Raw genomic sequence first — 13,136 nt, forward strand, 5'->3', positions numbered from 1 at the left:
ACCTGTCCATGAAATAGCCTTGGAGTCAATTGTCCAATTACTTTTGGTCCCTTTAAAAACAGGGTGGCACATGTTAAGGAGCTGAAACTCCGAAACCCTTCATCCAATTTTAATGTGGATACCCTCAAATGAAAGCTGAAAGTCTGAACTTCAACTGCATCTGAATTGTTTTGTTTAAAATTCATTGTGGTAATGTCTATAACCAAAATAAGAAAAATGTTGTCTCTGTCCAAATATATATGGACCTAACTGTATATCAAGTGACATGCTCATTCTTTGGCTGATTTCCACTTGGAAGTCGCCCATACTTTATACTTCGAAGTATAGAGGAACAGACGTCAGTGGCAGAGCCACCACAAGAATGGATGCTAATGGTGAATTCTGAAAGAGACCGCTGGCATTTTCCAAAAGTGGCTTCTCCTTGGAAAATCCATATGAAGATACAACTAGAATGAACAATTAGGGTGTTTTTCTAGTTTTTTTTTCTTTTAGATACACTAAAAGTATTATGGGTCCAATCCATTAAGACTGGCATTTTACACACCAGTCTTAATGAAGTAGCATATAGGAGTAAGATTAGATATGCCTAATTCATTAAGCAGCACATGCCAGGTCCCTCAGAGATATACTCCTGTCAGGGACTGGAATACACTTATGGTAAAAAATACATAATAAAATAATGTAACCTTTCATGAATTAAATAGGTAGGTGTAGCCACACCCTGTCCCTCCCAGTGACAGCAGCCACTAAATTTTGTGCAACTGCCAAGGTGTTTTACACCAAAAAACTCTCAAAACACCTAAATTGTAGCCTATGTATTTGAAGTTAAGAGTGATTGTAAAAAGGAAGGGTTGTAAAACAATTTAACTTTTGCTTTAAAAAAAAAAAAGATTAAAGAACATCATAAAATGGGCAGGGTCCCTCCAGACTTGTAGTGATGCAAATCCTTCAATAAATGTTTATTAAATTTATTCCACATGATAAATGTGCAGAATTATCATTTATGCTGATGGAGTAAAATAGAAATAGATAAGTATACAGACAAATTCTGCAGCTCTACAGTCTTTATTTATTTGTGCTGCACAAGTTATGACCAGTTTTGGGGAGTGCTAATCATTATTATTTTATGGTTACAAATTTGTTATATCAACTTAGAAGTTTTAGATTTAGAATTTAGAAGCATAGGATCGAAAAGGAACAGTTGAGGGTAAAGGTTAAACATGATGTCAGAAGAGCAAAACAGGCAGCAGGTTATGTTTGAGCTAACATCAGATATAACATTGTTAGTGATGAGCGAGTGTGCTCGTTACTCGAATTTTCCGAGCATGCTCAGGTGTTCTCCAAGTATCTTGGGCGTGCGCGTAGATTATGTTTGTGTCCCCACAGCTGCATGATTTGCCTGAATACATGTGGGGATTCCCTAACAAACAGGCAATCCCTGCATGTGTTCAGGTTGTCTAACAGCCGCAAATCATGTAGCTGCGGGGACATAAACATAATCTACGAGCACACCCAAGATACTCGGAGAACACCCGAGCTTGCTCGGAAAACTCGAGTAACAAACACACTCGCTCATCAATAAACATTGTCTATCTACTGTTGTACAGAGGACACAATTCGGGAACAGTCAATTATTTACTTCCTCCCGATTTGGTGGGAATTCATAGTGGTCAGGAAACAGTTGATAATAAAGAACAGTGTTTGCAAACAGCAGTAAACCATACAATATGGCTTTGTAAATTTTAACAAAGCCATTTTAATCGTTCTTTTATAGTTAAGACATAAGAAGGGCTAAAATGACTTACAAAGCCATTGTTTTAGGGACCGCATCACATTTGAGCCCATATGTGCTTCCCAGAATCTTATAACAATGATATGTGGAAATATGATATTCTAGTGGTAAAAATTATTTTTTTTATTTGCTGCAAATTTGTCACGTAAACAAGGGTTAATAGGTGAAACTAGACCCTACAATTTAATGCGCAATTTCTCCCAAATGTGGTGCTACCCAATATGTTGCCATACATCTGGGCTCAGAAGGAAGGAGCGTTATTTGGCTTTTAGAGCAAATAGTTTGCTAGAATAATTTGCGTGCAACTTTTGCAGAGCCTCGAACGTTAGAAAAATTACTGTTTGGTCACATAACAGGGCGAAGAAGGAAGGAGCGCTATTTGGATTTTGGTGCACAAATTTTGCTAGAATAGTTTACGGCGACTAAGGTGCCAGAACAGCAGAAAAAACCCAAAAGTAACCCCGTTGCAGAAATTGCACCTCTCAATTACTTAATCTATGGCTGCAGTGACTATTTTGTAACATCTATACCAAGCTTTTTTTCTAGAGAATTGCAAACATGCCAGTTTAGTGCCCATACATTGTGCCACCATAAAGTGTAGAGCCCTCACCTATTGTAGTGCACCCATACATTGTGCCAAGATTATGTTTCTGGGGTTCCTCACCTCATAAATTAAGTGCCTTCTCTCCCCACTACAATAATTCCAAAAATGTGTCTACTTACTGTGGTTTAGGCACAGTGGGGCTCAGAAGGAGGGAGGCATTTGGCTTTGGGAGTGCAGAATTCACAGGATTTTATTTGGAGGGTGCGGGAGCCATGTTGCTCTTCCAGAGTCTTTGTTCTACCAGTAACTTGTGAACTACCTTATAGTTCCAGTGATAGATGCCGTCAGTAATATTTTGGGGTACATGATATTTTTCTATCACTTCTAGAATAATCTTGGATCACATTCTTGTGTTCTACACTGAGCACTTACATTGGGGTTTCTGAGTAAATCACACAAATATGTGATTCAGACAAAACCCCCAATGGAACCATCCACTATAATGAGGCAGATGGAGACATGTCGTACTCTGTTTAGCGTCTGCTCCGGTGGTATCCATCTTTTTAGGCGTGAAGAGATCTGTGGTCACCCACACTTCTGCGCTAAAAAGACTCCTAAAATAATGGGAGACTGACGGAACACAGACCAGTCCAAAGTGAATCCTTCTGCCTCATAAGTGAGTGGTTGCATCAGGGTTTTTGTCTGAATCATAGATTCAATAAGTATGTAAGCACTCAGCGGAGAAATGTGAAACGAGCTTTATTCCCATTTTTGGGTGGTAGAGTGAACAAATAGCCAACAGTACAAGAATAGTTCTTATTTTTATTTATGTGCAGTTCACCATGTGGTATAAGCGATAAGGCGGATTTATTCTTAGGGTCACTGCGGTTACCACATTTATGTTGGTTTGCTTTTAAGTTTGTTAGGGGTCGAGTTCCCGCCTCTGCACAGAGGGAATCTCGGGCCATCTCCGCTGCGGTCTCCCATTCTTTTCCTGCCGCAGTGGAGCCTGCTCAGCGGAGACGTCGGTCCCAGCGTCTTGCTCAGTCCCACTCTGTACAGAGAGTTACTGCTGCTTTTCCTGTTTCTGCCATTGAAGTCAGTGCTGGGCAGCGGCAAGCAGACGCTTCTGGGACTAAGTCCTGCTTTTCTCATTCTGAGCATGCCCTGAGTAAGATCTCTCAGTGGGGATCGAGGGTCACATGGTCAGATACTGCAGCTAAGTCCATTGGTCCTTTCGGGAAGGTCCTGTAGGTGCTAGGACTAAGTCCTGCTCTGCACACACTGAGCATGCCCAGGGCAAGATCTCTCAGTGGAGATCTAGGGTCACATGCTCAGGTATGGCAGTCTCTCATTGGTCCTTCTAGAAGGTCTTTTACTTGCTGCAGCTATATAAGGCTCGCATGGCCGCACGGCCATGCGCTAGTATCAAATCTGTTATGTGCATGCGCCAGTGTGGTCACATTTATGTGTGTTCAGGGACTCGGCTGAAATAAGCCCCTAGAATGCCGGCACCTCCGGCGAGGAGATTGTGTGCGTGGATTTAGGGCCCCGGCTGAAATAAGCCCCTAGAATACCGGCTCCTCCAGTGAGGAGATTGTATGTTGCATGACCACAGACTGCCTTCAGCTCGGCAGTTAGCTGTGAACTCCTGTGGGGTTAACAAGGGCACAGCGTCTTGTTTCCGTGCGACTCTGTGAAGTAACAGAGTTCGCTTAAACCGCCATATAGTGCCGTCACTTGCTAGCAGCAGATTCCTCCTGCACGGTGGACCCCGGACTGCGAACGCACCAATAAAAACATGTATATTTAATCAGTGCGTTCCGCTAGCCCTAACAAAGTTTTGCTGCTTTCACACAGTAAAAAAAGCTTGTTTTTAAAAAGTAGCTTTTCTCGTTGCCATATTCGGAGAGCTGTAACTTTTTTTTTTTGGCAAACAGAACTTTATGAGGGCTTAATTTTTGCGGGACAAGTTGCACATTTTTTTTGTACCATTTTTGAGCACATGATGTTTTTTGATAACTTTTTATTCAGATTTTTCAGGCACAGAATGAACAGAACCCAGCAAAGCAGTTATTATTTTTATTTTTGTGCCATTTTCCATGTGGTAAAAATAAGACCAATTTGAGTTGGTACGATTACAGTGATACTAGATTAACATTGTTTTCTTTATGCTGTGCTATTTTTACACACTAAAAAAAATATTTTATAAAAATAAATTAAATAAATTTGTTTTTGCATCGTCACATTCTGAGAGCTGTAACTTTTTTACCTGTTTGCCGAATGAGCCATATTAGGGCTTGGTTTTTGCGGGATGGCTTATCATTTTCATTTATACCATTTTTTTGTAATATGTCTTTTTGATTCCTTTTTATTCACTTTTTTGTGAGTCAGTATGGTGAAAAAGCAACATTTTTGGTGTGTTTTTCATTATATTTTTACGTTGTTCATCATACCGAATAAATAGAATGCTAGTTTTATAGAGTGGGTCGTCCCAGATACGTCAATACCAGAACTTTTTTTTTTGTTTATTTTTGTTAAATCACAAATGTTGCATTTATGATAAAACAAATGAAAAGTCTGTAGTCACTCTGTGTGACTTCAGACTTTTGAATCCCCCTAATACGCACAATGTTCTCTGTGACGATTTGCCATTTTTTGAGAATGGCGGTGATGTATGCAATATGCATTCTCCCGGGCAGAAGCCGTCCAGCGGGCATGGCTGTCTATTGATTTATGCAATATTTCCAGGAATATGCATATCGTATAAATCATTGCAATTCCGGGCTCAGAAACCTGCGAGTCCTTGCAGCACATAATATGTGCTCTGGTGGGATTCATAGAACCTTTGAATGTTAGAGTTGGAAGGGTCCTCCTGGGTCATCTGGTCCAGCCCCCTGCTCAAAGCAGGATTCAATAAATCATCCCAGACAGATGTCTGTCCAGCCTCTGTTTGAAGACTTCCATTGAAGAAGAACTCACTACCTCTCGTGGCACCCTGTTCCACTCATTGATCACTCTAACTGTCAAAAAGTTTTTTCTAATATCTAATCTGTCTCCTCCTATTCAGATTCATCCCATTGCTTCTAGTCTTTCCTTGTGCAAATGAGAATAAAGAGGATCCTTCTACAATGTGACAGCCCTTGAGATATTTGTAGACAGCTATTAAAGGGAACCTGTCACCCCCAAAATCGCTGGTGAGGTAAGCTCACCGGCATCAGGGGCTTATCTACAGCATTCTGTAAAGCTGTAGATAAGCCGCCGATGATACCTGAAAGAGGAGAAAAAGACGTTAGATTATACTCACCCAGGGGCGGTCCCGCTGCGGTCCGGTCGGATGGGTGTCTCAGGTCCGCTCCGGCGCATCCCATCTTCGTTCCATGACGTCCTCTTCGGGTCTTTACACCGCGGCTCTGGCGCAGGCGTACTTTGTCTGCCCTGTTGAGGGCAGAGCAAAGTACTGCAGTGTGCAGGCGCAGGAAAGGTCAGAGAGGCCCGGCGCCTGTGCACTGCAGTACTTTGCTCTGCCCTCAACAGGGCAGACAAAGTACACCTGCACCGGAGCCACGGCGTAAAGACCTGAAGAGGATGTCATGGAACGAAGATGGGAGGCGCCGGAGCGGACCGGAGACACCCATCCGACGGGACCGCCCCTGGGTGAGTATAATCTAAAGTCTTTTTCTCCTCTTTCAGGTAACATCGGCGGCTTATCTACAGCATTGCAGAATGCTGTAGATAAGCCCCTGATGCCGGTGAGCTTACTTCACCAGCGATTTTGGGGGTGACAGGTTCCCTTTAAGTCTCCTCTCAGTCTTTTTTTTTTTTTTTGCAAGCTAAACATTCCCAAATCCTGTAACCATTCCTCATAGGACATGGTTTGCAGACCGGTCACCATTCTGGCTGCTCTTCTCTGAACTTGCTCTAGTTTGTTGATGTCTTTTTTAAAATGTGGTGCCCAAAACTGGACACGGTATTCCAGATGGGATCTGAGTAGAGCTCAATAATGACTTCACGTGATCTAGACTGTATGCTTCTGTTAATACATCCCAGAATTGTATTTGCCTTCTTTGCTGCTGCATCACACTGTTGACTCATGTTCAGTCTGTGATCTATTAATAAACCCAAGTCTTTTTCAAATGTGCTGTTGTTTAGCCCTATTCCTCCCATTCTGTATATATGCTTTTTTTCATTTTTATTGCCCAGATGTAGTACTTTGCTATTTTCCCTGCTAGAGAGAGTCTCCTCTCCTCCAGACCCTGGGAACTATACACTGGGAACTTCCGATTCCGATTTCCGATACCACAAAAATATCGGAACTCGGTATCGGAATGCTCAACACTTTAGGATTCGTTTAAGAAAAAATATGATTTATATTGATTAGATTCACTTAGAGAGTTTGTAGTCGGTGCTGGTGATGGTATTTTAGAGGCAGCTCATGCTTTTAAAACATCATGCAATCTCCCTGCATATGTTTCCAATGTAGTCCCAACAATGAAATTGTTACTGTGTATTGTTACTCTGGATGTACAATAGAGAGTTTAAATCTTTCTATTACAGAACATGAAAAGCATCGTCTATGCAAGAGTACAGATTATATGAATTTGCACTTCAAAGTAAAATGGTTTTATAATGAATACGTTCGAGAACTTCTTACATTCAAGGATACTGTACCGGAATATTCTCTGTAAGTTTTACTTTTACATTTTTAAATTAAATTAATTCTGAAAAATGAAAAAGTATAACAGGGCGTAAATTGTAAATTTCATTTAATATCTAGACTTATACATTTACATGTTATATAACTGTCTTAAAGATAACCTGACAACTGATACATGATGCTCGATCCACAGACAGCATGTATCCAACCATTGCTTTATCATTCCTTAAAATTGTGTTTAACTCTGAAATAATGCAGCATGTCAGGAAAAACATAGGCCTTGATCCATCAAGACCGGCAATTTACTGGTCTTTATGAGGGTCGTGGTGGAGTCAGATGCTCCTGATTCATTAAGAGGTGCATGCCTCTTTATGAATCTGGAGCATCTGATGAGTGGTGTGCGCCTCTGTGTACTACGCCATAAATCTTACTCCAGTCAGTGACTGGAGTGAGATTTCTGGTGTATGGAATGCCACAGATGAAATCAGACAAGCTGTGGTGCCCCGCCCTAGCCGGGGTCCCATCCCGCACCAGCTCTGTCCATTTCAGTAGAGCTGGGAGAAACTGGCATAGACACACCATAAGCTTTGAGGGGTGCAAAAACTATGCAACTAATGAAAGCTTGTGCGCCACTTTTTTGGCATAAAAGCTTTGATGAATCGAGATCCCAGTGTGAAAGCTGTCAGGGATCGACCCGCATGGCAGACTTGCCAGACAAGCATGTCCCCAGTTAACTCTAACTGCCCATTGCTCTGGGGTAACAGGTAACTCCCTAAAAACACATGTAGAGAGATACCTGTCAATCACTGGCAGCGGGAAAAGGGAAGCTGCAAGCGACCCGCCTGCTGACTAGTCTCCTGCGTGCCTTGGTTCTTGGCAGCTATTAAAATACATTTTTTTCTGAAATGCCTCAACATTTCTGAATCAAACATGCATGGCTAAAATCATGAACCCATGGTCTGAAATACGGGTATGTATCCGCTGTCAGGCTACCTTTAAATGCTATTTTACCAGTTTATTGCCTTCTGTTGTCAGATTTTTACACATCTGATCTTCATTAAATATTATTTTTACTAGTTAGTTTTTCAGTAATTGAGTATTAATAGAGAAATGGGTCACAGTTTTTAGGCACATACTGATATCAAGATATCAAGTAGGTATTCTAGGGAAAGAAAACGATCACTTAAAGACCTCAGATAGAGGACCAAGAGAACCCTCCAGCCCCATACCATTCCACTGCTCACCCAGTCCACACTGGTCTATGCTTCATTGTCCTGCCTCTGACACAATGGAAATGGACAGCAATAATCGCTTAGCCAATAACTGGATGAGACAAGTCCAATGTGATTAGGATGGACCCAGGAGACACAGATCAGCACTGACCGGTTAATGACAAGAATAGGGTCTGCAGGGGATGAGTGCCAATAACAGTTCATTATTTATTTTAACCAGTCTGAGTAATATAAACTATTATTTTTATTCCCTGAGACTCCCCCTAGATGTAGCACAGTATTTCATAGTGTGCCTCATTTACGTGTGAATGAGGATTAGTAATATTGTAAATGAACATTAGATTATAGTGAAAGCGACATTAAAACATATTTTCAAATGGCATTTAAATCTTTCACCTTCCAGCCATGCCTGTACACCTGCAGGAAAGGTCACATAGAAGCCTACAGCGTTTCTACAGTAGGGAAGGAACGCACAAATAGGAAGCTTTGGTGTCAAGAATTTATAATTGCACATTAATATGCTGAATTCTCTCAATCTTCAGGTGGTTTGAGCCTTTTGTTATTCAGTGGTTGGATGAAAATGAAGATGTGTCCATGGAATTTCTTCATGGAGCCCTGGGAAGAGATAAAAAAGATGGAGTAAGTCAGTTTGATATGTCTAATAAAACATACAACACGGACCCAATAGCAAGATAAATATCTCTGACTTCAGCTCACTAATGCATTTAATCTTTCAGTAGTGGTATAATATCGTTTTAAATATATATTTAATATTCCTTTTGAAAAAAATGACAATTTTTGGTACTCTAATGTAATGTAAGAAATATTCTCTCAGTTCTTTCCTTTGTTCTTTTCAGTTCCAGGCCACCTCAGAACATGCCTTGTTTTCCTGCTCAGTTGTTGACGTCTTTACACAATTAAATCAAAGCTTTGAGATTATCAAGAAACTGGAGTGCCCTAATCCGGAAGCGCTTTCTCATTTAATGAGGAGATTTGCAAAGGTGAACGTCAATGAGTGGTTGTTTCATCTATGTGTATAGCAAGTGATGCAGAAAGGTTTTCCTGCTGTCAGCTGCATCATCTCATCCTATTGTTACTCCCAGCTCCATTTACAACTTAAAGAAGCACTCCCTTTAGTTTTTTATATGCCCCAAGCTTGTGTAAATGTTAGTGTAGTTGATTGGTAGTGTGCCAATATACTCATTGTTCGCTATCTTCTCCGGTATCCAGTACCTTTCTGCTACTCTTCTATGTCACATGAAGGTTAATCAGACTTTCCAGATCTTGCTGCGCTGTGTGTGACCTGGAAGTGGCTGTTACAAGCAGGGGTGGATTAAGGGTAGCCAGGGACCTGGGCTGTTCAGACACTGTGGGCCCCCCGGTCATGTGACGGGGGTCATGTGACGGGGGTCATGATATACCTGAACCAGATTATTCCAGAAAAATGGCCGGGCCCTACTCTACTGCAACCTATTAAATATTTGTTAAAATATGAAATACAATTTAGGTATATTTTGACCAATATCACATACAAGGAACAAATACCACCGCACCATGACCAGACCACATATTACCACCGCTTGGTGACTAAATAGCACATACAAGGGACAAATACCACAACACCATTTCCAGACCACATATTACCACCACATAGTGACTGAATACTACAATACTGATCAGTAATTAAAAAAACAAAACAAAACACAATACTATCACCATAAGTGCCAGTATTCACAGGAGATCTGTACTTAGTATGCAGTGTCTGTGTAGAGGTAATACAGTGATCACCGGTGACATTATACACAGGAGCTCTGTATATAGTATACAGTGTATAGTGTCAGTGTATAGATAACACACTGACTCACCAGTGACGTCTCTAGGTGAAGTCCTTCATCTTTCATCCAGCACAGACCGCCATCATTTCTTCCAGCCAGGACTCGTTTCTGCAGGAAATAACACAGTTATCTCAAGCTCCGCTTGCAGAACACATTACTTAGTTTTTCACAACTTCTACATTACACCACATGAAGAAAAAAAGGCGATATAGTGTCACTCTGCACAGTAACAGGACCGCCCCCCATTTAAAACAGTATACTCAAAAAATAAAATAAATACATCACTGCAGTAATAATATCCCTTAATTAGCCCCTATGGTAATAATAATTAATATCCCCCATCCTGGCCCCGTGTGTCTCATTCCTGGCTCCAGCCATATGTTCTCGCATTCTGCCCTCATGAGTATCCATTCTACACCATATGATCTCCCCATCCTGCCCCATCTGTCTCCATCGTATCCATCCTGCCCCATGATCCAATCCTGCCTCATGTCTTTCATTCTGCCCCGTGTCTCCAATCATGCCCCATATCTACATTCTGCCCATGCCTCTAGTCCTGCCCCCAGTGTGTCCAGCAATCTGCCCCAGTGTGTGCAGCATATTACCCCCAGTGTGTCCAGCATATTGCCCCAGTGTCCAGCAATCTGCCCCAGTATGTCCAGCAATCTGCCCCAGTGTGTCCAGCATATTACCTCCAGTGTGTCCAGCAATCTGCCCCAGTATGTCCAGCATATTGCCCCAGAGTGTCCAGCATTGCCCCCAGTGTGTCCAGCATATTACCCCCAGTGTGTCCAGCATTCTGCCCCAGTGTGTCCAGCATATTATTTACCCCCAGTGCGTCCAGCATATTACCCCCAGTGCGTCCAGCATATTACCCCCAGTGCGTCCAGCATATTACCCCCAGTGCGTCCAGCATATTACCCCCAGTGTGTCCAGCATATTGCCCCCAGTGTGTCCAGCATATTACCCCCAGTGTGTCCAGCATATTGCCCCCAGTGTGTCCAGCATATTGCCCCCAGTGTGTCCAGCATATTACCCCCAGTGTGTCCAGCATATTACCCCCAGTGTGTCCAGAAATCATCTACCCCAGTGTGTCCAGCATTGCTCCCCAGTGTGTCCAGCAATCTGCCCCAGTGTCCTCCAGCATTGCCCCAGTGTGTCCTCCGGCTCCAGCATATTGCTCCCAGTCAGACAGTGTCACTGACTGTCCAGCATTCTGGCCCGCCCGGATTGCCGTTAGTTAGCAAAAAATACAAAACAATAAAACAAACAAACCGAGTTCTCCTCGCCTGACCAGCTCTCCAGGCGGCAAGCTCCCTCCAGCAGCGAAAAAAGTCCTTAAATACGACAAAATTTTTATTAACAAAATTCTGTTGCATGCTATTGAAAAAATTCCAGATTTATATTACATTTATATATTATACTTGCTGCTCGGGTAAAAGAGAAAAGATAATGCACATGGGGGGAACAATCTCATGTATATAGACTTGATCAAAAGCTATTGACCTAGAAAAAGAGAATTGGGCATATGTGGTAGGGTATTGCACTGTACTGAATGGATAACACCAGGGAATGTTATGAATGCCACTACTAGAGTTGAGTGAATTTCTTCATGTCCCTGCTAGTGATTAGCGAATATACTCGTTACTCGAGATTTCCCAAGCACGCTCGGGTGTCCTCCGAGTATTTTTTAGTGCTCGGAGATTTAGTTTTTCTTGCCGCAGATGAATGATTTACATCTGTTAGCCAGCATAAGTACATGTGGGGGTTGCCTGGTTGCTAGGGAATCCCCACATGTACTTATGCTGGCTAACAGATGTAAATCATTCAGCTGCGGCAATAAAAACTAAATCTCTGAGCACTAAAAAATACTCGGAGGTCACCCGACCATGCTAGTAACGAGTATTGTTATGATCCGGTGACCTTGGAGCCGCATGAGAGACTTTCTCAGGAGTAGGTGGTACCTGTACTGACCGCAAACCCTAAACTAACACCGCAACTAGAAGTAGCCGTGGGATGTACCTAACACGTCCTAGACACCTCGACACAGCCGGAGGACTAAATACCCCTATAGATGGAAATGGGAATTCTATCTTGCCTCAGACCAGAACCCCAGAGGATAGGCAGCCCCCCACAAATATTGACTGTGAGTATAAGAGGAAAAACACACGCAGGCAGAAAAACAGGATTTAGCAAAAGAGGCACTTCTAGCTAAACAGAAAAGGATAGGACAGAATTCTAAGCGGTCAGTATTAAAATACTAAAAATATCCACAGCAGATAATACAAATATACTACATCTAACTAAAGACATAGAAAGTATATCTGCATCTCCTGAGAATCCAGCATGACTGAAAAATCCAAACAAAGTCTAAGTTTATGCAGTTAATAGCCTCTGTGTCTGTACTGTTACATACTTAGGCAGTTAACTGGTTCATGCAGCTTTACATGAACACCCGAGCCTTACACTATGGCTGGTCCAAATAACTAAAGCAATTGTTACCATCCACCTCTTGTGTCTCCCCTTTTCCTCATAGATTGTAAGCTTGCGAGCAGCAGGGCCCTCATTCCTCCTGGTATCTGTTTTGAACTGTGATTTCTGTTATGCTGTAATGTCTGTTGTCTGTATAAGTCCCCTCTATAAGTTGTAAAGCGCTGCGGAATATGTTGGCGCTATATAAATAAAATTATTATTATTATTATTATTATTATTAAGCTGGACAAAAACACAATGAATTGCACTGAATTGCAAAGCACACTGCATGTGTGCACAGAGACAAAAAAACAGACACTTATCTTAGCTGAATTGGCAGCAGGGCATGAGGAGCCAGAGAGAGATGCAATCCCTCCAAGTACAATGGACAACTGGCATTGACTCATGGATCGTGCACACCTAAATACCTAATAGAGCTGCAATCAGCAGAAACACCTGCCCTTGATTACAACCCCAAGACAACTGCACTACCACCAACAACCACCGGAGGGAGCCCAAGAGCAGAATTCACAACAGAGTATATTCACTCATCACTAGTCCCTGCTTATTCGGCAAGCTATAGCCTTTGCGGAATAAGCTGCAG

General features: G+C 42.1%; 1 protein-coding gene across 1 annotated transcript in view; it reads left to right on the forward strand.

Moving 5' to 3' along the window:
* UNC13C (unc-13 homolog C) overlaps window positions 1–13,136 on the forward strand; it is a 1,212,529-nt gene that overhangs the window by 797,264 nt on the left and 402,129 nt on the right. Inside the window, exons 21-23 of the mRNA XM_077263773.1 lie at window positions 6,894–7,020; window positions 8,768–8,864; window positions 9,083–9,226. Coding sequence (XP_077119888.1) covers window positions 6,894–7,020; window positions 8,768–8,864; window positions 9,083–9,226 — 368 coding nt within the window. The remainder of the gene's footprint in view (window positions 1–6,893; window positions 7,021–8,767; window positions 8,865–9,082; window positions 9,227–13,136) is intronic.

Source organism: Ranitomeya variabilis, chromosome 5, assembly GCF_051348905.1.
Source record: "Ranitomeya variabilis isolate aRanVar5 chromosome 5, aRanVar5.hap1, whole genome shotgun sequence".
In the NCBI taxonomy this organism is placed as follows: domain Eukaryota; kingdom Metazoa; phylum Chordata; class Amphibia; order Anura; family Dendrobatidae; genus Ranitomeya; species Ranitomeya variabilis.